The 24923-nt window shown below is 41.9% G+C and overlaps 1 protein-coding gene across 1 annotated transcript; it reads right to left on the reverse strand.

Annotated features, from left to right (window-relative positions):
* Nucleotides 1-7682: 7682 nt before the first annotated feature.
* Nucleotides 7683-23949, reverse strand: LOC131197916 (vomeronasal type-2 receptor 26-like). Its single transcript, XM_058182418.1, has 4 exons — nt 23692-23949; nt 18082-18309; nt 12695-12821; nt 7683-8599 (listed from the first exon to the last, which is right to left on the reverse strand). The coding sequence occupies exons 1-4, from the start codon at nt 23947-23949 to the stop codon at nt 7683-7685; spliced, it is 1530 nt and encodes a 509-aa protein (XP_058038401.1).
* Nucleotides 23950-24923: the final 974 nt, after the last annotated feature.

Raw genomic sequence — 24923 nt, forward strand, 5'->3', positions numbered from 1 at the left:
ACAAGGCGACGCTTAACAAAGCCTTACAGAAAAGCGCGTACCCGGTTCCCGTAGTGCAACATTTATTGCACTCCTTGGGGCAAGGGCAAGTCTTTGCAAAGTTAGACTTGGCCCAAGCCTACCAACAACTGCCAGTTGACGCCCGCACAGCCGAAGCCCAAACGATTGTGACGCACAGGGGGGCATTCAAGTGCACCCGATTGCAATTTGGGGTTAGTGTGGCACCAGGGCTGTTCCAAAACCTGATGGAACGACTACTGCAAGGGCTCCCAGGGGTAGTTCCCTACTTCGATGATGTCCTAATTTCAGGGGAAAACATGGAAGAATTGGGGGAGCGGTTAAGAAAGGTCTTGAGCATTTTCCGGACAGCCGGATTAAAAGTCAAGACAAATAAATGTCAGATAGGGGTCGAATCGGTCGATTTCTTGGGCTACCGGATAGACAAGAAAGGAATTCACCCTACTGAGAGCAAGGTTAAGGCAATTAGGAAGGCTCCAGCGCCCAAAAACAAAGCAGAGCTGCAGGCATTCCTGGGATTGGTTAATTTTACGCGGTCTTTTGAAGAACAAAGCAACCGTTGGAACCGCTGCATAGGCTCTTAGGAAAAATACTGTTTGGTCTTGGGGAAAGTCAGAAAATAGGGCTTTTGAAGCAGTAAAGAACCTGCTCTCAAGTGATAGCCTGCTCATCCAATATCACGACTCACTACCCTAGTGCTGGTTTGCGATGCGTCCCCTTATGGGGTGGGGCTGTACTCAGCCATAGACTTCCAAAGCGGCACAGAAGCCCCTATAGCGTTCTACTCTAGAACGATGTCCTCCCAGAGAGGAACTACAGCCAATTAGACAAAGAAGCATTAGCCATTGTATCAGGGGTCAAAAAATTCCATGAGTATGTCTTTGGGCGGAATTTTGAAATCGTGACTGACCACAGACCGTTACTGGGATTACTGGCTGGCGACTGGCCAACGCCTGTGGCACTTTCGCCACGCTTGACTCGATGGACTATATTTTTAGCCGCTTACTCATACAAGCTGCAGCATCGACCGGGGAAAGAAGTGGGGCATGCAGACGCATTGAGCCGATGCCCACTGCCAGGGGCGACCGAAGACCCCACTCCGGGGACACCCATCCTCCTTATTGACTCGTTGGACTCTGGCCCAGTCACATCAAAGGAAGTGGCTCGGGCATCATACCGGGACATTGTGTTAAGGACTGTACTCGGTTGGGTACAGAGGGTGGCCCGCTGCGCCGGGCGAACGGTTCAAAGAATTTGTTAAGAAACGTGATGAGCTCTCGGCTCAAGGGGGGTGCCTGTTATGGGGTGATCGTGTAATAATTCCTGTTAAGTTAAGGGGCAAGGTATTGGACCTCCTCCACGAGGGTCACCCAGGCATCGTAAGGATGAAGGGGTTAGCTAGAAGCTATGTATGGTGGCCACTCATGGACGCAGAGATTGCTGAGAGGGTAGGGAAATGCCAAGCTTGCCAAGAGTCCAGACCGCTACCCCAACAGCCCCAGTCAGAGAATGGGAAAAGCCCCAAGGGCCTTGGTCAAGAATCCACATTGACTTTGCTGGCCCCTTTCACGGCCAAACGTTCCTAGTGGTGGTGGGCGCATTTTCCAAATGGTTAGAGATCATACTTATGAAGTCCACCACAGCCGAAGCAGTAATCGCAACCCTCGCCACCTATTCGCAACTCACGGGTTGCGGACACTCTGGTGTCCGACAATGGGCCCCAATTCACGGCAGCCCAGTTTGAAGAGTACCTGGCAGAGGAAGGCATCCGACATGCCCTCTCTGCACCTTTCCACCCTGCGTCGAATGGCCTTGCAGAGCGTTCCGTCCGGAGCGCTAAGGAGGCATTGTCCAGGCTCAAGCCAGGTGACTGGCAAACAAAAATAGACTTTTTCCTAGCCGTCCAGCACAGAACCCCAAGCACAGCCACGGGAAAAAGCCCAGCCGAATTGCTAATGGGACGAAAACTCCGGTGCCCACTTGACCGTTTGAACCCCCATTACACACCCGAGGGTTACAAGGGGGAGCTAGGAAAAACAAGGGAAATGAGCATAGGCGACCGGGTGTGGCCCCGAAACTATGGGGACGGCCCGAGTTGGGTCGCCGGACAAGTAACAAAAGTAACAGGGCCAAAATCGTACGTGGTAGAGCTACCAGACAACCGAATGTGGCGGCGCCACATAGATCAGTTAAGGAAACGAATAACTGGCCAAACCAAACCAACAGAGACAGGTAATGACCAATACCACTTTGAATCCACAGCAGACAATGACCCGGGGGAGGCGCAAGACTTAGCTGAGGTCCCAGAGTTCCAGCGACGCCATCAGGTCCCCGAGGGAAACAGCAAGGAAAATTCCAAAATTAATCCAAGGCCGGATGGCCAAGAAAAAGAGTCGGCCAATAATCCAGAGCCCGATGGCCTAGAGAAAGAGCTGGGAGGAGAAAACAGCCCCTCCGACCAGCTCAAAACACCACCCAGAACTGAACCGCGCAGGTCAGAAAGAACTAGGAGACGCCCAGGTTATTTGCGTGACTACGTCGAAAAATAACATGTGAATAAATATGTAAATAAGACCAAGTGTTTTCTGGGAGGGGAGGAGTGTTATGTATTAACAGTTGTGCCTTTAAATATTTGAGCGGGAAATCAGCACGTTGCTGATTGGACGAAGCCTCCAGCAGAACTGTATAAAAGGAGAGGTTTTTGCCCCAGCCTGTTGCTGGGTTCACCCTATATTAAAGAGCTGTTGTCACTACCCTGGTCTCCAGCCTCGTTACTTCCCGAACTTAACAGGGAGGAAATGGGGATTTTGAAGTAACCTTCCCCTGGAGTGGGGAGGGAATGGGGATTTTAGGCTTTCTGTCAAACATCAGCCACAATACTAATGTTTGTTTTGAACAATATGCAGGTTGTATTACATGAATGGCTATTTTATATGTGAAATTATGACTGAAACCTATATAGGTTCACACTGTCAGGAAGTTTGTCCTTAGTTTTAGGTTGCTTCTCTCTTTGTTGAGTTTCAATCCATTGCTTCTTGTTTTGCCTTCTGGTGCTTTGGAAAATACTTTCCCCCCCTTCTTTCTAGCAGCCCCTTAAAAGACTGTTGTCTATCACACTCTTGGGCAAAGCATGTGAGCCATTTCTTCCTTTCAGTGGTCCATGAAAGTGCATCTATAGCAGAGGTCTCTAATCTTGGCCACTTTAAGACTTTAAGGCAGCAAAGTTGGCTGAGGAATTCTGGGAGTTGAAGTCCATAAGTCTTAAAGTGGCCAAGTTTGGAGACCCCTGATCTATAATATATAGATAATAAAGTTGAAAAAAGGTGAACAACATTTTTGCAGAACTATAGATACGTTGAGGCTGGGTGTGACAAGGAATGGCTGGGAGGGGAGGGGCCAGGCAAGGTACCCCTTAACATGAGAGACATTGAGTTGGCCATGCCTACCTAGTCATATGACCATCAAGCCACACCCACTGTCACATGACCATCAAGTCACGCCCACAAAATAAGCCACGCCCACAGAACCGATAGTAAAAAAAAAATAGAACCCACCCCTGGCTGGCATGCGCTTGCGCGCTGGAGCTGAGCTGGCGTGCCCACTGATATGGCTACGTGTGCCACCTGTGGCATGTGTGCCATAGGTTCGCCATCACGGCTATAGAGCACTGCACACCAGAACAACTAGACACAAGGCCATCACTCTGCTAAACAAATAATTTCCTCAACACTGTCAAACTATTTACAAAGTCTGCACTACTATTAATCTTCTCATCGTTCCCACCACCCATCTCCTTCCACTTATGACTGTATGACTGTAACTTTGTTGCTTGTATCCTTACGGTTTATATTGATATTGATTGTTTCCAGCTTGGATTTCAAAAGAAAGTAAAAGAAAGCGAGAGGGATGGAGAAAAGCCCAGCACATCAAATACTTTGAAAAGAATATTAGGTTCATATGTCTGAGAGCAGTCTTGAATAAAACTGTAGTTTATTTGAAATAATTACTGATTATTTATTTATTTGTTGATTAATATACATATGTGAGGAGAACAACTGATTATATGAACTGATGCCATAGTCAGCTCATTGGAGTTTTAAGGAGGATCTGTCTCTAGCCTGGTTCTTCAGGTCTTCCTATGGAACCCCATCCCCACTGTAATACCACCACTGTAATACCACCATCTTGCTGTCTTTCATTTTGGTGCTTTGGAAAATAGTTTGACCACCTTGTCTTGTAGGACCTCCTTAAATATTCAGTTTGGAGATTTGATTAGAAATCTAACTAGGTTCATCAAAATATTTGCAATCGGTGACCCACAACACATAGATGCACTTTCCAAGCAACAAGTTGAAAAACAAATTAATTCGTAGCTAAAGCATCATACCCCGAATTGAAGAAACATCTTAAAGAATTTAAAGAATACAAAATAAATGGCGAAAAGCTAAATAAGAATTCAATTCAGAAAAATTGTACACAAATTAAGGGAGCAGATAAGTCATAGAGGGCACTAAAGTTCCATATTTGGAGGGGAAGAGAGAAAAGCTTTCATTTTAACACCAAAAGAGCAGTGAAATTTATCAAATGACAGACAAAGGTATGCTATCAAATTGATAGCAACCTGCAAATAGATTCTTTGAAGAAGACTCTAAAGAATAAAATAATTCTTTAGTGAAAGACAATAACATACAATAGACAAGAATTAATATGTAGGGAGATAAAGAGGTGAAAGATTGGGAAAAAAATTATTATAGTCCCCTTTAGTGAGATGGGTGGCTACATAAATAAAATAAATTGAGGATTATAAAACAGAAGGGAGTAAAATTAGTTTGAATGGGGATTCAGTTAATGATACGATAGCAACCAAATAAATTAAAGATTGTCAGAAGCAAAATAAATGAATGTAAAGTTGACTTTTAACAGTTATCCCACACACTCATCCTATAATAGCACACAGTAATTGTAAGTCAGCGTTTTCAAAATTTGTAATCTTGGCAACTTCTTGGTGTAGAGACTTCAAATCTCAGAACTGTTTTGCAATAACTATTTTAATCAGAGAATTCTGAAGTATAGACATGTCAAAGAACCAAAGGATTGGGAAATAATGTTGCAGGTTAACAGTCCTATTCCAATGTTCATCCTGCTGAATGAACATATCTTAATGTTGTTAAGGTGGAGGAACACTGACCTAGATAGAATGTTTAATTCCTTGGAAAACGATGCAGAGTCCAAAAATTGACTTTTATTCTTTCTCAGAAGAAATGTACTTATGAATTAGGGGAGCATCAATGGTGGGTTGCTCTTGATTTGGACCGGTTTGCAAGAACCGGTAGTAAAACCGGTAGGAGGCTCCACCCACTGACCCAGACATTGTCAGGAATGATCTGCGCATGTGCAGAAGCTTCTGCGTATGCACAGAAGCGTGCGCTTGCTCCCATTGCAAACTGGTAGTAAAAATAAGTAGAACCCACCCCTAGGGAGCGTGTAGATTAAATAAGATAAGAATAGAATAGAATAGAATAGAATAGAATAGAATAGAATTTTTATTGGCCAAGTGTGATTGGATACACAAGGAGTTTGTCTAGGTGCATATGCTCTCAGTGTATATAAAAGAAAAGATACATTCATCAAGAATTCTAAGGTACAACACTTAATGATAGTCATAGGGTACAAATAAACAATCAGGAAATACTCAATATATTGTAAGGATACAAGCAACAAAGTTACAGTCATACAGTCATAAGTGAAAGGAGATGGGTGATGGGATCAATGAAAAGATTAATAGTAGTGCAGATTTAGTAAATAGCTTGACAGGGTTGAGAGAATTATTTAGATAATTGGAAATCTTGAAAATTGATGTTTATTTATAAATATTACCTGACAGGGCTGAAGATGTCTCCCCCCAGTTTCCAGCACTTGTTGTGACTCTGGCCCCCCGAGCCTGTCCTCATGGAGGAGGAGGAGGAGGAGGAGGAGGAGGAGGAGGAGGAGGAGGAGGAAGAGAGTGAGGGAGAGGAGCTGACAAGGCTTCCCTCTCCAGGTCCCTCCTTCCTGGTAACACCTCAAGTGCCGGCGGAAGGCCAGGAAGAAGAAGTCTGAGCCTCCACAGATAGAGGGCGAAGAGGATCAATCCTGGATAGGCACTGTCGGCAAGAGAGGCGTGGGCAGCAGAGGAAGAGGTGTGGCAGGCCCAGAGAGTGCTGAATCACTGATCCACACCCCACAGGGGATAAAAGCGGGTGGGGTTGCCATCTGGCCCTTGTGATGGACAAAAGCTACTAAGGGTGAACTGCATCGTGTGAGCTTCAGACAGTTTTTGAATTTAAGGCTTGGATTTTCATCAGTAACTCTTGACCATTCTGTAGTCTCCTGGTTGCTCCAGTGATGGACTGTAACCTGCTGATTCTTGATAAGAACTTAGCAGGCACTTGGGGAATCGCTGCCAGAACTTTCCTCTGCCAAAGGGAACCAGGCCAACTTGTAAATAAATTGCTGGCAGACGTTCTTCAACACGTGTGTTTTGTTAGGTGAGGTGGAGGGGACAGAACAGCACTCTATGATGAGGTCTCAATCTACAAAAAGCATTCACGGCATGTGTTAGAACATAGATAGCATTGTAAATATTGTAGCTGTGGCCAGTCATCTCCATTTCAAAAAAAACTGCAGGGAAGTTCTTTATGGTCTCCATTCCATTACAGACTATGCCAACATTTTGGGGGGTTCCAGACTCTTGTATTAAACAGTCAAATGCCTGCTTCCAGAGTTCCTTGAGAAAACCACCTTTTTCTATTCCAGAAAAGTTTATCTCATGGATAAATTCTGGGAAACCTAGAACTTTCTCAGAGTGAATTGTGAAGGAAAGAGCCCCATGGAGCATTTGTATATCGCAGGTCCTTTGAAGCACGCAAAAAAAGAAAAAGAAAAAATATAAATCTGGGCTGTAATAATCCATATTTTTCTGGCTAGATTCTTCTGATATTTGGACTGATTTTCAGCCCCCTTTATAATCATAGTCAACCACATAATAATGCAAGAGACTTCACTGTGCAAACAAATGACAACACTCCTGATAGTTATAGACAAGATCATTATTACTGAGGGACTTTGCACAGCTGTGGATATATGAGGCAAATATAACCATAACTTCTATGGGATACTAGAATTGAAACAGCAGAATTATATATAGGATAGCCAGCCACAATTATAAAAGTGTAACTGTTATGATAGAACTATGCTTTACTATTTCACATATTCATATACAGCTTCTTGCAACTTCATGGATAGGTAGCCAAATATTTAACCCCAGTTAAAATTAAATAAATGAATCCAAATATATCCTAAGTAAGTCTGATCAGTTGTCAAAAGGCTTTTATTAAAAATTCTAATTTCCAGACATTGTGGGAAGAGACCTTTGTTAGTCTATGGTGGTGAAAAATCAGAAGAGTATGGTACTTTTATTATTAATTATTATAACATTTTATTAAAAAAGCAAAATTTGCTTCACCAGATGGATAGAGGGGCTAGACTGACCTTAATTGGGATGAGACAGTGGTAGGATGGGGGAAATAAGGAAGATAGGCTGATCTAGAAATGCGTAAGAATAGGTAGAAAGCATTTATTTCTCAGATTGTATTGAGCTTTGCTGCACTATACAGGTGCAGACTTCAAAAGTTATTTTCCTTCTTGTTTTTTCTTATTAATTGTCCTTTGCTATTAAGATCAGGCCTCAAAATGATGATGTAACATTTCGGAGCAAAGATGCAACCCAGTAACCCAGTGCTGGAAGCCAAAATGGAGAAGATCTCCACAGCCACCATGTATTTCCCTTTGGTACTTAGATAAGTTGGGACAAAAGACAACCAGACACTGCAAAAGACCAACATGCTAAAGGTGATAAATTTGGCTTCGTTAAATGTGTCTGGCAGTTTCCGAGCCAAGAAAGCTACCGTGAAGCTGATGAGAGCCAGAAATCCCATGTAACCCAGAATATAGTAAAACATGTTTCCCGACCCTTCATTGCATTCCAATACAATTTCTTTAGGCAGAGTTGTCATATCTAAATTTAGAAATGGAGGATCAGTACCCAGCCATATCATGCAAATACTAGTTTGAATAAGCGAGCCACACAAAACAATAGCAGATGCAAATCTGTTCCCCACCCATTTCCTTATTCCAGCTCCAGGTTTAGTAGCCATGAAAGCAAGAACCACTATAATTGTTTTGGCCAGGACAGAAGAAACAGCTACCGAGAAGATGATCCCAAATGTAGTTTGTCGGAAAAGGCAAGTCAGTGACTTGGGGCAGCCAATGAATAACAGAGAACAGAGAAAGCAGAGAAGGAGCGAAATAAGGAGAACGTAAGTGAGAGTTTGGTTGTTTGCTTTGACAATAGGAGTTTTCCGGTGCTTAATAAAGATTCCAAGCACCAAGACTGTGGTTGTAGAAAGAGCAAGAGCCATAACAGACAAACCTGTGCCTAAAGGATCAACATAACTCAGGTAATTGAGTTCCTTGGAAAGGCATTGGATTTTTTCTTTGTTCGGATATTGATCTTCAGGGCATTTGAAGCAGTCATTCATATCTTGGAGAAAGGGAGAGAAAGAGATATAAAATACATGAGAAGGAGTTGACAACCTTGTAGATGTGATATAGATTTTATAATAATAATAACAACAGAGTTGGAAGGGACCTTGGAGGTCTAGTCCAACCCTTTGCTTAGGCAGGAAACCCTATACCACTTCAGACAAATGGTTATCCAACATCTTCTTAAAAATTTCCAGTGTTGGAGCATTCACAACTTCTGCAGGCAAGTTGTTCCATTTATTAATTGTTCTAATTTTCTCATACTATGATACAATGTTATTAGTTATAATACAACGTAGTTAATAAATAGAGCACTTCTAAAATAATCCTTTAGTTTAGGACAGAACCTTGCAAGTGGAATCCTTCTGATGAATTTTTCCTGAAATTCCCAAACTGGTTTTTAATGGATCATTTGGTTGCAGTTGGCAATTAGTTAGTTAGTTGAAACACAACACAAAACACTAATCTAGTTTTCATTGAAAAACATTTCCAACCCTTTACGCCTTGTGGTATAATTTTACACATCACCATGGCATAGGAAAAATGAATTTTAGGGCCGGTGAATAGCACAGGCTGGTAAAGCCTGTTATTAAGAACACAAAGCCTGCAATTACTGCAGGTTCAAGCCCGGCCCAAGGTTGACTCAGCCTTCCATCCTTTATAAGGTAGGTAAAATGAGGACCCAGATTGTTGGGGGGGCAATAAGTTGACTTTGTAAAAAATATACAAATAGAATGAGACTATTGCCTTATACACTGTAAGCCGCCCTGAGTCCTTCGGGAGATAGGGCGGTATATAAATATGATTAAATAAATAAATAAATAAATAAATTTTAAAAAAAAAGTAACCCAGGAGGGCCTTTTACCAAGTACGCTTGGTCCGCCAGTTGCGCCCCTTCCTTGACCGGGATGCCTTATGCACAGTCACTCACGCTCTGGTTACATCTCGTTTGGACTATTGCAATGCTCTCTACATGGGGCTGCCCTTGAAGTGCACCCGGAGGCTGCAGCTAGTCCAGAATGCAGCTGCGCGAGTAGTAAAGGGAGCCACTCGTTGCTCCCATGTAACACCACTACTATGCAGTCTGCACTGGCTTCCTGTGGTCTTTCAGGTGCGCTTTAAGATTTTGGTTACCATCTTTAAAGCGCTCCATGGCTTAGGGCCCGGGTACTTACGGGACCACCTGCTGTTACCTCATGCCTCCCACCGACCCATATGCTCACACAGAGAGGGTCTTCTCAGGGTGCCGTCCGCCAAACAATGTCGGCTGGCGGCCCCCAGGGGTAGGGCCTTCTCTGTGGGATCTCCTACGCTTTGGAACGAACTTCCCCCTGGTTTATGCCAAGTGCCTGATCTTCGGACTTTTCGCCATGAGCTGAAAACACATTTATTTATCCAAGCGGGACTGGATTAAAAGTTTTACTTAATTTTAACTGGGGTTAATTATTAATTTTTAGGTAATGGGGTTTTATCATTTTAACTGTAATTTTAAATTCTGGCCTATTTAAATAAGTTTTTTAATTAGTTTTTATTGTGTATGATTTCTGTATTTTATCTGGCTGTAAACCGCCCTGAGTCCTTCGGGAGATAGGGCAGTATAAAAATTTGATTAAATAAATAAATAAATAAATAAATAAACCAGAATCTGAATTCTAGGACAGTTGTGGTAGGAGCTACTGTTAATAAAATATGAAAAGAGTTAACCGTTTAGCTACCAGTTGTTTCATCCTCCGAATGTTCTATTGACTGAAGCCTCTGATTACAGGAACACTGAACCACAAAAGGAAAGTAGCCTGGTGCATTATGCCAATCCTGTTTAGATCAGGGCAACCCTGCACTGATGACTCAGTGTATTTCAATAAACTATGATGATGTCACATACCAAAGAAGCCAATTATATAGTTTGCAACAGTGACATCCGGTCATCATAATAGATGTAGAAGTGATCTAGATTTTCTCATACTATGATACAATGCTATAAGCTATAATACAGGGTAATTAATAATTACGGCACTTCCAAAATAAGCCTTTAGGACTGGGGTGTCAAATTCAAGGCCCCAGGGGCCAGATCTGGCTCCCAGGGAGCTTAGATCTGGACTGCGAGGCCGCCCTGGAAAAAGCAAGCAACCGTCCTGTGGAGCCTTTGCCAGTGAAAACTCCCAAGCTCTGTTTTCACTTGCAGAGGATTACAGGAGGCCATCCCAGCTGAAAACAGAGCATGCGAAGGCCGCGGGCGGCCCTTCCAAGCTCCGTTTTTTTTTAATTTCATTTTGTCACAACAGTATATACAATCATCAACATAAACAATAACCCATCACGAGAGAAAAAAGTATATATAAGTAAAAGTATGCAACAACTATGTTAATTTGATATAATGAAGGGAACAATAGGTGGCAGAGTGTTGCAGGAGGCTGTCGCAGCCGAAAACAGAGCTTGGTAGTTCATTTTCTCTGGCAGAGTGCTTGGGCCTTCACAGGCGCCCCCAACAGAAGTGACACTGAGTTGGCCATGCCAATTGTGGCCATGCCCATTCCCCCCCGAGGTCAAACCAGTGATGGGTTGCTACCGGTTTACACCAGATCAGGAGAACCGGGAGCAGCAGCGGCGAGAGGCTCTGCCCACCCACCCAGACACTTCTGTGCATGCTCAGAAGTGCCCTGTACATGCATAAGTGAACCGGTAGCGACAAGATTTGGAACCCGCCCTTGGGTCAAACAGCCCTGCTGCGGCTCTCAATGAAATCAAGTTTGACCACCCCTCCTTTAGGACGAATCCTAGGATCCTTGCAAGTGGAATCCTTCTCATAAGCTTTCCCTGAAATTCCGAAACTATTTTCTAGTGGTTCATTTGGTTCAGTTGGTGTTAGTTAGGTAGCTAGTTGATACATTAAAAAAGCAAAACACACACGCACAATGAAAACACTGATCCAGTTTTTGTTGAAAAACAATCCCCACCACTTATGCCTTCTGTTATAATTTTAAATATCTCCATGGCATAGGAAAAATGAATTCTAGTAACCGGAATCTGAATTATAGGGCAGTTGAGATAGAAGTTATATTAATAAAAGAAAAGACTCCCTTTTTACGATTCTGCAGTCCCTATTACCGGTAGAGTCGGGGTGACTGGATAGAAAATGTGAAAACATTTATCATTCAAGCTACCAGTTGTTTCTTCCTTGCAGTGTTCTATTGCTCTAGTCTAGGGATCTGCAAACTTGGCTCTTTTAAGACTTGTGAACTTCAACTCCCAACTCAGGTAGTTGAAGTCCACAAGTCTTAAAAGAGCCAAGTTTGCAGACCCCTGCTCTAGTCACAGGGCACATTCAACCACAAAATGAAAATAGCCTGATGCATTATGACAACGCTGCTTAGATGAAGCCATAATGATGTCACATATCAAAAAAGCAAATTATAGAATTTGCAACGGTCACATCAAGTCATCATAATGACAGTCAATATGAAATTTACACCACATGGATGAACAATTAGTTCCAACCCTGTAGGTCTTTAGGTAGTTAAGATATGGCTTTTTCCCAGGTTTGGGGATCAACTTGAGTGGAATCCCCAATGTGAGTTGTAGAAGTTTTCATTTTTGTTGAACATTTTATTGCTTCATATATTTTAATATGTTATTCTGTTCCAATTATTTCAGATGTTTTTGTCTTTTATACACTGTCCAAAGTTGGGCAAGTCTTCACTGTCTTCGCTGTGAGTTGTATTGTGTTGGGGGATGCCCTGAGGGAGCTCAACCAATATCATTGTACATATGTTGTGCACTGACAATAAATAATAATAATAATAATATAAAAATGGATACACAAGTAAATAAATTTAGCATGAAAAGTAGAGTCACTCAAGCAAGAACCAAGGAGATTATATAATAAATAAGACAAGATATATCCCTGTCTAACTCTTCTCTTTACTATTATTTCCTTAAGTGACCTATTTTTGGTTATTGCACCTGAAATTCAATCTTACATTTTCATGAATATTAATAAGTGAGAAGTGTTTGCATATCTTCCTCTTTCCATCCTACTGTACAATAAAACCAGATTAGACGTTTCGTTTGTAGTTGATAATATGGTATTCCCTACCTGTTTGGTTGGAAATCTTTCCTGATGGACATTCAGCACAACCATAGCAACAAAATTGTTCCCCTTCTTTGCTTTGTCTGGTATAGCCTGGAAGGCAGTGATGGTTGCACAGGGACAAGGGCACAACCTGTCCATCGGAAAGAAGAACTCCATTTGAGTCACATTTGTTGTTTAGTTAAGCCTCAATGGGGTGTTGTCAGTGGTGGGCTGCAAACTTTTTAACAACTGGTTCTCTGCCCTAATGACTGGCTGGATAGACGTAGCTGGGTAGACGTGGCTGGGTGGGACAGGCCAGTGTTGTGTCTGTGCCCCCCGAGCCGGGCCCCCTGCCAGAAAGTGACTTGGAAAGTGAGGGGGAAGGGCCATCAGGACTTACCTCGGGAGCACCGGCTTCCCTGGCTCAGCTCCAGGAGCCAGAGGCAGGCCAGGTGGAGGAGATAATGAGGCCTCCCTCCCCTGACTCTTCCCCCCCCCAGGTTACGCCTCCAGACCCAGCTGATGGCAATCAGGCCTGGCTGGACCCTAGGTTTCATAGGCAGGAGAGGCGGGAACAACAGAAGCAAGGGTGGGGCAGGCCTAGGAAGTGCTGAGTCATGGAGCCACACCCCACAGGATATAAAAGCAGCGAGAGCTGCTATGCCTCTTCGTAGCAGGCAAATTAACTGCTTAACTAAGAGCTGAAGTACTGTTTGTTGACTCATCAGCATCAAGGAAGATAACAGAGACACTTGGCAGATGCTTGCTAGTTTGCTGCCAGAGCTGATAGTGCCGGCTAATTAAGGCATCGCTCGGATGGAGGTGAGGGGGGACAGAACAGCCAGGGGCATGGCCAGGATGTGTGATAGCACTCAGTCTCCTGCAGCCAGTGGTGGGATTTGCCGGTTTGCCAAACTGAGCAGAATCTTAACATCTGGTTTGCTCGAACTGGTGCAAACCAGCTGCAGCCCACCACTGGGTGTTGTACTCAAATCAGGGCATCATGGACTTCAGGGTGTTTTTTCGTTTCCAGAATGTTGCTAAGGAAGAAGATATCCTTAGCTCCCAGATTGTAGATATTGATTTTGAATTCTATCAGATGCCATGGATAGAAGCAAACATTGGTTGAATAGCCCAAAGGTGCACCGTTTTCAAAGCTGTTTTCTTTGTTTTTCCTTGAAGACATTTTACTTCTCATCTAAGTAGCTTCTGAAGAAGCTGCTTGGATGAGAAGCAAGGAAAAACATGCAGTCTAGTTGCCTTTTGAAGGAGTAGCTTCAGGACAACCATGACCTGGATGACTAAGAATCTCCATAGACTCCATTCTAGACTTCTTTATCTTGGTAAGGAATTTGGTATTTTGTTGATACATAGGTATCAATGTAAATTCCCAGAGTTTTCAGCAATATCTGGTCATCATTTTGTGAAATCATGAATAGTGCTAGACAAAACAAATCTCCATGGGTTTTACGAAATTCCAGCTGTCATTTAACAAAAAGAAAGATGCTTTAGAATGCATTTCAAGGGGAAGAAAATAGCAAATAAATGCTCATGAATGAAATGCGATATCCTTGATCTTTTGTTATGACAAGCTGTGAAGGGCTCCTCTTTCATTGTATCTTCTACTGCAGGCAGGAATGAGCTGCTGGGGGTTTTCAGAGGTTTGGGAGAACCTCTAGCTAAGATTCTGTACAGTTCAGAGAACCCCCAAATCCCACTCCTGGCTGGCCCTGCCCACCCGGCCCGGCCCCTCCCAGGAGTCCCCATGTGGCCCATTTTGTATGCAGGTAAGTGCAGGTTGCACGTAGGCTGAGGGAGGGTGAAAAACAGGCCTACCAGAAGTTCAGGAAGTCTGGAAACTTTTCTGGTCTCCAGATGGTCTCTGGAGCCTGGGGAGGCTGTTTTCGCCCTCCCGGAAGCTCAAGAAAACCTCTGGAGCCGGGGAGGGCAAAAACGTCCCCCCCATGGTTCAGGAGGCTGACTAGGCCACACCCACCATGGTGACACCCACCCAGCAACCGGGCAGAGAACCCCTTGCTAAACTTTTTGAAGCCTACCCTTGACTCTAGGTCTCCACAGCAGGCCATGGTTATGCACAAAACAATTACACCTGTGTGGTTATGTCACCTTTCCATACCGGTGTCCCGACAGATGAAACAAACATGTAAGTCAAAAGGTTTATGTTATGAAAACATATCATGGCTTTTGTCCTTTGCTCCTCTTCCCACCTCTCCTGTGTCTCCAACAATCTGTCACTACTTTCCTTTCTCACATTTTAATTGAATCTCACAGGAAAATACCCATCATATTCCATCCCCTGGACTTTGCAAGTAGTACTGCTACTGATGCTGCCTTTACAAAAAAGTTGCCTGCCTTTGAAACATTGTCAGAAAATAGCAATAGCGCTTAGATTTTATATACTGCTTCACAGCCCTCTTTAAGTGGTTTACAGAGTCAAAGTATTGCCCCCAACAATCTGGGCTCTTCATTTTACCTACTTTGGAAGGATGGAAGACTGAGTCAACCTTGAGCCTAGTGAGATTTATAATAATAATAATAATAATAATAATGATGATGATGATGATGATGATGATGATGATGATGATGATAATAATAATAATAATAATATCAGAGTTGGAAGGGACCTTGGAGGTCTTCTAGTCCAACCCCCTGCCCTGTCTGAAATGGTTATTTGTCTGAAATAACCATTTCAGACAAATGGCTATCCAACATTTTCTTAAAAGTTTCCAGTGTTGGAGCATTTACAACTTCTGCAGGCAAGTTGTTCCCACTGATTAATTGTTCTAACCGTCAGGAAATTTCTCCTTAGTTCTAGGTTGCTTCTCTTCTTGATTAGTTTCCACCCATTGCTTCTTGTTCTACCCTCAGGTGCTTTGGAGAATAGCTTGACTCCCTCTTCTTTGTGGCAACCCCTGAGATATTGGAACACTGCTATCATGTCACCCCAGGTCCTTCTTTTCATTAAACTAGACACACCCAATTCATGCAACAATTCTTCATATGTTTTAGCCTCCAGTCCCCTAATCACCTTTGTTGCTCTTCTTTGCACTCTTTCTAGAGTCTCAACATCTTTTTTACATCGTGGCGACCAAATCTGAATGCAATATTTCAAGTGTGGCCTTACCAAGGCATTATAAAGTGGTATTAACACTTCACGTGATCTTGATTCTATCCCTCTGTTTATACAGCACTGTTCTATCCCTCTGTTTATACAACACAGAACTGTGTTGGCTTTTTTGGCAGCTGCTGCACACTGCTGGCTCATATCTAAATGGTTGTCCACTAGGACTCCAAGATCCCTCTCACAGTTACTACTATTAAGCAAGGTACCACATACCCTGTACCTGTGCATTTTGTTTTTTTGGCCTAAATGTAGAACCTTACTTTTTTTACTGTTGAATTTCATTTTGTTAGATAGCGCACAATGTTCTAGTTTGTCAAGATCTTTCTATATCTTGAGCCTATCTTCTGGAGTGTTGGCTATTCCTGCCAGCTTGGTATTTGATCTGCCAAATTGCAGGCAACCGGCAGTCAGCAGAAGTAGCCTGCGGTACTGCATTGTAACCCCTGCACCACTGTGGAATCTCTCATTCCCATTTTTTTCTAAATCTGGAATATTTAGAAAAGCCACGTACACTCATCATACAGCTAATCCTCGACATACAACCATAACCAAGCCCAAAAATTTCTGCTAGGTAAGGTAATTGTGAAGAGGGTTTTGCTCCATTTTACAAACTTTTATGCTAGCGATAAGTAAATCTCTGAAGTGGTTAAGTGAATCATATGGTCACTAAGCCAATTTGGCTTTCCCTATTGATTGTGCTTGTCTCAAGGTGGCTGGGAAGATTACATATGATGATCACATGACTTTGAGACAGTGCAACTGTTATAACATGCCAGTGGCACACATGCCAGCTGCCCAGCGCCAGAATTTCGATCACATAACTGTAGGAGTGCTGCAAGGTTGAACATTTGTCATAAGCCATTTTTTCCACCAGTATCATTGTACAGTACCAACGATCACTAAACAATTGGTCTTAAGTCAACGATTATCTGTAATTGGACAGCATCTCAAACCAGAAGGCTGCTGGACCTTTGGCATTCCAACTCACATATACATTGGTTGAGAAAGTTTTAAATTTTAAATTAAATCACGTAGCTCCCATGTAACACCTCTCCTGCGCAGGCTGCACTGGTTGCCGGTGGTCTTCCGGGTGCGCTTCAAGGTGTTGGTCATCACCTTTAAAGCGCTCCATGGCATGGGACCGGGATATTTACGGGACCGCCTGCTGCCGCCAGTTACCTCCCATCGTCCGGTATGTCCAGTGCGCTCCCACAGGGAGGGCCTCCTTAGGGTGCCATCAGCCAACCAATGTCGGCTGGCAGCCCCCAGGGGAAGAGCGTTCTCTGTGGGGGCCCGGCCCTGTGGAATGAGCTGCCGGTGGGACTCCATCTTCTCCCTGATTTTCGGAACTTTAAGCACAAGCTCAAGACCTTCTTTTTTCACCAAGCGGGACTGGCCTGATTGATTTTAATATTGTGGGTTTTTAGTGGGCTTTTAACAGGGGTTTTTATCTCTCTGTAATTTTCTTATTTAACTATTTTTAACATACATCATTTAAATTAGATTTTTTAATTTTTTTTAAATTTACATTTACCGTATATACTCGAATATAAGCCGATCCGAGTATAAGCCGAGGTCCCCAATTTTACCCCAAAAACTGGGGTAAACTGGGGACTCGAGTATAAGCCGAGGGTGGGAAATGAGGCACCTACCGGTTGGGGAAACCCTCCCTCCCTCAGCTGAGAAGGCTGGCGGCTCCCCGCCCGCCCTCTCACTGCACCGGCAGGGCTTCCAGCACCGTCCGCAAAATGTGAAAAAGAAAAAAATAAAACTCGAGTATAAGCCGTATATACTCGAGTATAAGCCGAGGGGCTTAAAAAAAAACAAAAAACTCGAGTATAAGCCGTATAGACCCGAGTATAAGCCGAGGGGACGTTTTTCAGCACAAAAAACGTGCTGAAAAACTCGGCTTATACTCGAGTATATACGGTATATTCCGCCCTTCTCCGAAGACTCAGGGCGGCTTACAGTGTATAAGGCAATTTGGTACTGTATTTTAAAATTTTTCTGGATTATTGTTGTTTTATCTGCTGTACACTGCCCTGAGTCTTCGGAGAAGGGCGGTATAAAAAATGTAAATAATAAATAAATAAATAAATTACATATCACTTTGTCATTATACCCACTCATTATTTAGTGACTATCCTGGTTGGTGACCATTTGCAAATAGGACAGTAATAAAAATTGATTTTCTGAGCAACGAACACATTTATGACCAAATGCTGTGCACCTGTATAAACTTTAGATCTTGGTGTTTTAGTCCTACCTCTCCAAATGTATCATGCCAGGTAATAATCTTCTCATTAATAGACAACTGTTTGTCCCATGGAGCTTGAGGATCCATTTTCCCGACTTTCACTTTTAAGAAAGATTGATTTGGAAAAGTTATCCAGTTGATAATATCAAATCCATCCACTAATTCGCCATTCTCATTGAAAAACAAGGTGTCTCCTGCACTGTTGTTAAACGAGATCTTCTTCAGAAAAGGGTGGATCTTAGGTGAAGAAAGCCAAGGGTAGGTTTCACAAAATTGTCTTTATCTGTTTATTCCTGAACTATATTTATTTATTTATTTTGTCACAACAATATATATAAGCATCACACAAAAAGATTATATAGTATATAAACATATATATGAGGAAATATTAGGAGGTATAAGCATATATATATATATATATATATATATATATATATATATATATATATATATATATATATATATATATATATATATATATATATATATATATATATATATATATATATATATATATATATATAGGTCTTTGGTTGTTCGGGTTTTCTCCCGTGTAAAATTGGAAGTGTCTTGGCGACGTTTCGACGAACGAGTCCCTAACACGAGGAATGACACCAGACCCACACTCACAAGGTCCACACAGGATGTCACCACCGCACATCCACCCAGAAAGCAGACCCAAACCCACACTGATCATGAAGCACGACCAAGGACCAGAAGCCAGACCGCAGCTGCAACATTAGCCATTTCAAACCCCTCCAATCCATTCATGCAGCAGACTGACACCCACTATGAAGATGTAGCACGACCACAAAGCCAAACAACAGCTATGCAGCTCACCAGCTCAAATCCCCCTGCAGCACAGACTAGACTGAGCACAACCAAGCCCCCACCAACACAGGACACACCCCCAGCCAATCAGAGCACAGAAAAACCCCCATCCAATCAGAGCACAGCCAAGCTCCCACCCAATCAGTTCAACCCCCCACTAGCAGTTAAAAGGAAGAAACAGCTGCGATCACACATTGCTCCCAGAAGCACGAAGCTGAAGCCTGAAGATGACGAATGAGACTTCATCAAAACGTCGCCAAGACACTTCCAATTTTACACGGGAGAAAACCCGAACAACCAAAGACCTATATACAAACACCCGTGAAAACCTCAGAAAACAAATATATATATATATATATATATATATATATATATATATATATATATATATATATATATATATATATATGTGTGTGTGTGTGTGTGTGTGTGTGTGTGTGTGTGTGTGTGTGTGTGTGTGTGTAGGTCTTTGGTTGTTCGGGTTTTCTCCCGTGTAAAATTGGAAGTATCTTGGCGACGTTTCGATGAAGTCTCATTCGTCATCTTCAGGCTTCAGCTTCGTGCTTCTGGGAGCACGAAGCACGAAGCTGAAGCCTGAAGATGACGAATGAGGCTTCATCGAAACGTCGCCAAGACACTTCCAATTTTACGCGGGAGAAAACCCGAATAACCAAAGACCTACATACAAACGCCCGCAAAAACCTCAGAAAATATATATATATATGTATATGTATATATAAAGAAGAAAAAAGAAAAACAATAGGACAGGAATGGTAGGCACGTTTGTGCTCTTATGCGCGCCCCTTATGGTTCTCTTAGGAATGGGGTGAAGTCAATAGTAGAAAGTTTTTGGTTAAAACTTTTGGGATTATGGGAAGAGACCACAGAGTCAGGTAAAGTGTTCCAAACACTGATGATTCTGTTACAGAAGTCATATTTTCTGCAATCTAGATTAAAGCAGATAATAATAATAATAATAATAATAATAATAATAATAATAATAATAATAATAATAATAATAATCATAATCATAATCATAATAATAATAATAATAATAATAATAATAATAATAATAATAATAATAATAATAATAACAACAACAACAACAACAACAACAACAGCGTTGGAAGGGACCTTGGAGGTCTTCTAGTCCAACCCCCTGCTCAGGCAGAAAACCCATTTCAGACAAATGGCTATCCAACATTTTCTTAAAAATTTCCAGTGTTGGAGCATACACAACTTCTGCAAGCAAGTTTTTCTACTGATTAATTGTTCTAACTGTCAGGAAATTTCTCCTTAGTTCTAGGTTGCTTTTTTCCTTGATTAGTTTCCAGCCATTGCTTCTTGTTCTACCCTCAGGTGCTTTGGAGAATAGTTTGACTCCCTCTTCTTTGTGGCAACCCCTGAGATATTGGAACACTGATATCATGTCTCCCCTAGTCCTTCTTTTCATTAAACTAGACACACCCAGTTCCTGCAACCGTTCTTCATATGTTTTAGCCTCCAGTCTCCTAATCATCTTTGTTGCTCTTCTTTGCACTCTTTCTAGAGTCTCAACATCCTTTTCACATCGTGGCGACCAAAACTGAATGCAATATTCCAAGTGTGGTCTTACCAAGGCATTATAAAATGGTATTAACACTTCACATGATCTTGATTCTATCCCTCTGTTTATGCAGCCTAGAACTGTGTTGGCTTTTTTGGCAGCTGCTGCACACTGCTGGCTCATATCTAAATGGTTGTCCACTAGGACTCCAAGATCCCTCTCACAGTTACTACTATTAAGCAAGGTACCACATACCCTGTACCTGTGCATTTTGTTTTTTTGGCCTAAATGTAGAACCTTACTTTAAGTTTAAATCTTACATTAAGTTTAAATCTATTGGTTGCTCTTGTATTATCTACCACCCACTCTCAAAACATCTCAACGGTTTGCAATATATGCAGCCACTGAAAATCAAGGCACTAAAACAGTTAGATCTACAATTTAGAAGAACAAAGGAGAAAAATGGCAATAATAATTAACAAAGAACATCCTCACACCTGGCTGGAGGAAGGAGGAATGATATCACCAAACCAGTGGATACTGCCATGTTTGGGCTATGTTACCAATTGTTTGGGATCGAGGGAAAAACTTTTACTTTTAATTAGGTGAAAACCAAGGGGGTCCTCAGAGTTGGTTTTCACAGGTATGTGCCATTATGATATTTCCAATAAAGCCATTCTTTGAGGAATCCAGCTGTCTTGAAGTTTTTGCTTGCAATGGGTTTATTACTTGGAACCCTGACACTGCCCCTGCTACTTTGGTAGGAATAGCATGTATTCTACATCCTGCAACACTAGATTGCTATCTATTCATTAAAAAAAAACATACAGTAGGCTTGCTTAATGTGAAGGACATTACCTGAAAATGTTGTAGACTTATATACTGCTTCATAGTGCTCTAAGCAGTTTACAGAGTCAGCGTATTGCCCCCAACAATCTGGGTCCTCATTTTACCCACCTCGGAAGGATGGAAGGCTGAGTCAACCTTGAGCCTGGTGAGATTCAATCTGCCAAACTGCTGGCAGCCGGTGATCAGCAGAAGTAGCCTGCAGTACTGCATGCTGCAATACTCAGCTCATTTAGAATAGTCCATATGCTACATCCTAGATTGCTATCATAGGAAGTTAGCACTCACCCCTCTCCTAGAAGAATGAAATATTTTGGAGGATATTGAATAGGGCAGAGTATTGTGTTTCCCTGGATGAAAAATGGAGAAACCTGTTTTAAAGACAAAACAGCTTCCTCCTTCCTCACACCTTTGTCAATGGGCCATTAAGGCCTCGGCCAAGCTCACTTATTCCCCCCACCTTTGTCAATGGGCCATCATCTGCAACACAATAGGACCCATCTAGCAACAGAAACTCACCACATGGCAAGGCTCAAGCAAGCTTGAGAGACAATCTACAAATTTAGCTAAGACTCCTAGACCACCTGGGAGTTTGACAACCAAACAGGGTACATTTCTTATACAGGAACAGGAAACACCAAGGTGGGGCCCCACAGAGAGTATAGGCACTCAGGCACTCAGCATCTTGTCTCTCTCTTCTCCTTTTCTTCCCTTCTTCTTCTCTTCTCCTTTCCTCTCTGGTTCTTCACCCAACACCTTGAAACATGTGATCACCTTTTCTACTCAGGAACACAAGCCATGTGCTCCTGTTCAGGAACTCAAGCTATGTGATTCCTGTCCACCATTAAACCATCTTTCCAAGCAGTCTCCATGTTTCCAGTGTCTTTTTCCCCACTTGGAACTGAACCCAGATGGACATTTCTTCCAACACTATCTACTCATAAAAAAGATAGGCTTGCTTAATGTGAAGGACGTCACCTGAAAATGTTGTAGTTTTGAAGACTCAACATCGTGTTCATCAAACCCCAATCTGTGTTTAGTTCTGGATGATAACATAGCATGGAAAGCATGAGCCACAGCATAGATTGCATTGTAGATGCTGTAGCTTTGACCTGTCATCTGCATTTCAAAAAGAGGTCCAGGGATGTTCTCCAGCTGCTCATCTCCAGTGCAGGATGGCAATTGATTCTCCCCTCCACCTGCATCTTCAAATACACAGTTAAATGCTTGTTCCCAGAAAAGCTTGACAAAGCTATCAACTTCAGAATGTGGATTCAGTTTATGAAGGAAATTTTGGAAATCCCTCATCTCCTTGGAATGAATTGCAAATGATAAGGCTCCGTGGAAGATCTGTATATTCATCTGTCTGTGAAATGTTTCAGCTGAGAAATCCCAAGGAGCAGTGACAACCCACACTTTGTCAATAGGTTGTAATTCGAAACTGTTCACCACAAACTCCAACCAATGAATATCCAGCATGGCATGCGTATCTGCCTTTGCGACAACTACACTGGCTTTTGAGTTATGGAGAGAGACAACTATGTTCTTTAATTGACTGATCAGTTTCTCCAGCTGAAAAAAATACTCATGACTGGGTGTTCTTTCTGTGAAGGCTATACAGATTTCCCTCTCAAAAAGCAGATGTGTTAAAGTCTGCACAAATATTTCCCCTTTCTCATCTCCTAAGGCAATGATCCCAACCCATTTCCATTGAAAATGTAACAGAAGCTGGACAAGTCCATTCAATTGATAGGTTTCACTAGGAGTCATCTGGTATAAGAAAGCAAATTGATATTTTTCTCTTACTGCTGGTGAAAAGAAGCTATAGGTGACCTAGAGGAGAATAGAGGTATGTTCATTCTTCAGTTAGTGTATTTCATGCATTTGTTTGATAGCTAAAGATTCTTTTCCTTCTTTTCAAGAATTTTAGACATTTTTAAAAAGAAATTCAGCGAAGGCAATCTGATGTAAGATGTTCTACTTGCACCAAAGAGATCTATCTATCTATCTATCTATCTATCTATCTATCTATCTATCTATCTATCTATCTATCTATCTATCTATCTATCTATCTATCTTCTATCTCTATCTCTATCTCTATCTCTATCTCTATCTCTATCTCTATCTCTATCTCTATCTCTATCTCTATCTCTATATATTCCTTGCACCAACATTAGTTTAAAGGGCTTATTTTTCAGCTAAATACTCAGACCTTTTGTATTTTTAAATCTCTCTCAAATCTCCCTGTCAAGCTAACAAACAAACAAAAATTGAATTACCATAATAATATTTTTTCAACTTATTACACTCTGGTTTCTTTCAAGTGGACTTACTTATTTTCACACTGGTTATTTTCTTTTACTGATAGAACCCTAAAATATTTCACCTTCTCTTACCTGGGAAATTTTGTAGAGAGTTAAGATGGAGGCCATGGGCAGAGTGATTTCAGAATCAAGGCCCCCAATGGCTGCAATCAAATTCTTTTCAATATCACACTTGTAATTTGGGACAGTCTTCTTATGGCGAGATACAAGGTTCAGCGTATTTTGATTAGCCATGCGGGCACTGAAGTAACTTTCATAGATCTGGAACCCCAAGGTGATGTTGGGTAAAAGTTTAAGGTTCTCATTGATTTCATTCACAGCAAACACCATTGATAGGACATGCTGATAATTCTTGGGCACTGTGCTAGAACAAGAAAAACATTGTATGTGTGTGTACAAAATCTTGTACACTTGCTGGAATCATGTTCCTGTTTAACACCCATAATGGGACATAACATACAACAAAATTGTTGCAGCTAGTGGTTGTCTAGGAAGGAAGGAAGAAGGAAGGAAGGAAGAAAGGAAGGAAGGAAGGAAGGAAGGAAGGAAGGAAGGAAGGAAGGAAGGATGTGCTATTGTATTCTATTTTATTGAGGATCAAATGAGTTCTTTTACTGCACCGTATTCCATTCTTCTTTAAATGTTTAACTAAATTAAGGAATATCATTCAGTCAACTAGAATATGTTAGAAAATACTGTGTAGCAGAAGGCTTAACTTAGAGGATGTAACTTTAGGATATAAGATGAACGCACAGAACTGATTTCGTAGGATTAATTTATATAAAATGTGAAGTGAGGAACTATGGCTAGAAATAATGATTATGAAAACAGAAGTGATATGAATACATTTTCAAAGTTTCAAGGAAAGTTTCAAGATAAACTTCGCGGAAGTAGGAGAAGGGGGGATGAAAGTGTTGGATAACAGGAAAGATATATGATAACTGAACGCAGACTGCAGAAATATATCTAAACTATGAATGTCTAAGGTTAGACATTAGGCATATAACAGGAAAAAAGGAAATGAGAGATTTTATTAAGGGGATCAGGAAAATTATAGGATAAAATACAGGTAATTAAACGAGCAAATAATAGATACAAACTCAAGGTAAACCACTCCAAACTCGATTGCAGAAAATACAACTTCAGTAACAGAGTGGTCAATGCCTGGAATGCACTACCTGACTCTGTAGTTTCTTCCCCAAACCCCCAAAACTTTAAGCTTAAACTGTCTACTGTTGACCTCACCCCTAAGAGGTCTGTAAGGGGCGTGCATAAGTGCCCCTGCGTGCCTTCCGTCCCTGTCC

Source organism: Ahaetulla prasina, chromosome 4, assembly GCF_028640845.1.
Source record: "Ahaetulla prasina isolate Xishuangbanna chromosome 4, ASM2864084v1, whole genome shotgun sequence".
Taxonomy (NCBI): domain Eukaryota; kingdom Metazoa; phylum Chordata; class Lepidosauria; order Squamata; family Colubridae; genus Ahaetulla; species Ahaetulla prasina.

Bases quoted from the DNA above. Each gene is read 5' to 3' on its own strand.
- LOC131197916 (XM_058182418.1), bottom strand. From the start codon at position 23,949: ATGGTGTTTGCTGTGAATGAAATCAATGAGAACCTTAAACTTTTACCC. The intron at 18,310-23,691 runs GTAAGAGAAGGT...TCTTCACCTAAG, and splicing joins CTCTCTACAAAATTTCCCAG to ATCCACCCTTTTCTGAAGAA. The intron at 8,600-12,694 runs GTAGGGAATACC...CCTTTCTCCAAG, and splicing joins AAAGATTTCCAACCAAACAG to ATATGAATGACTGCTTCAAA.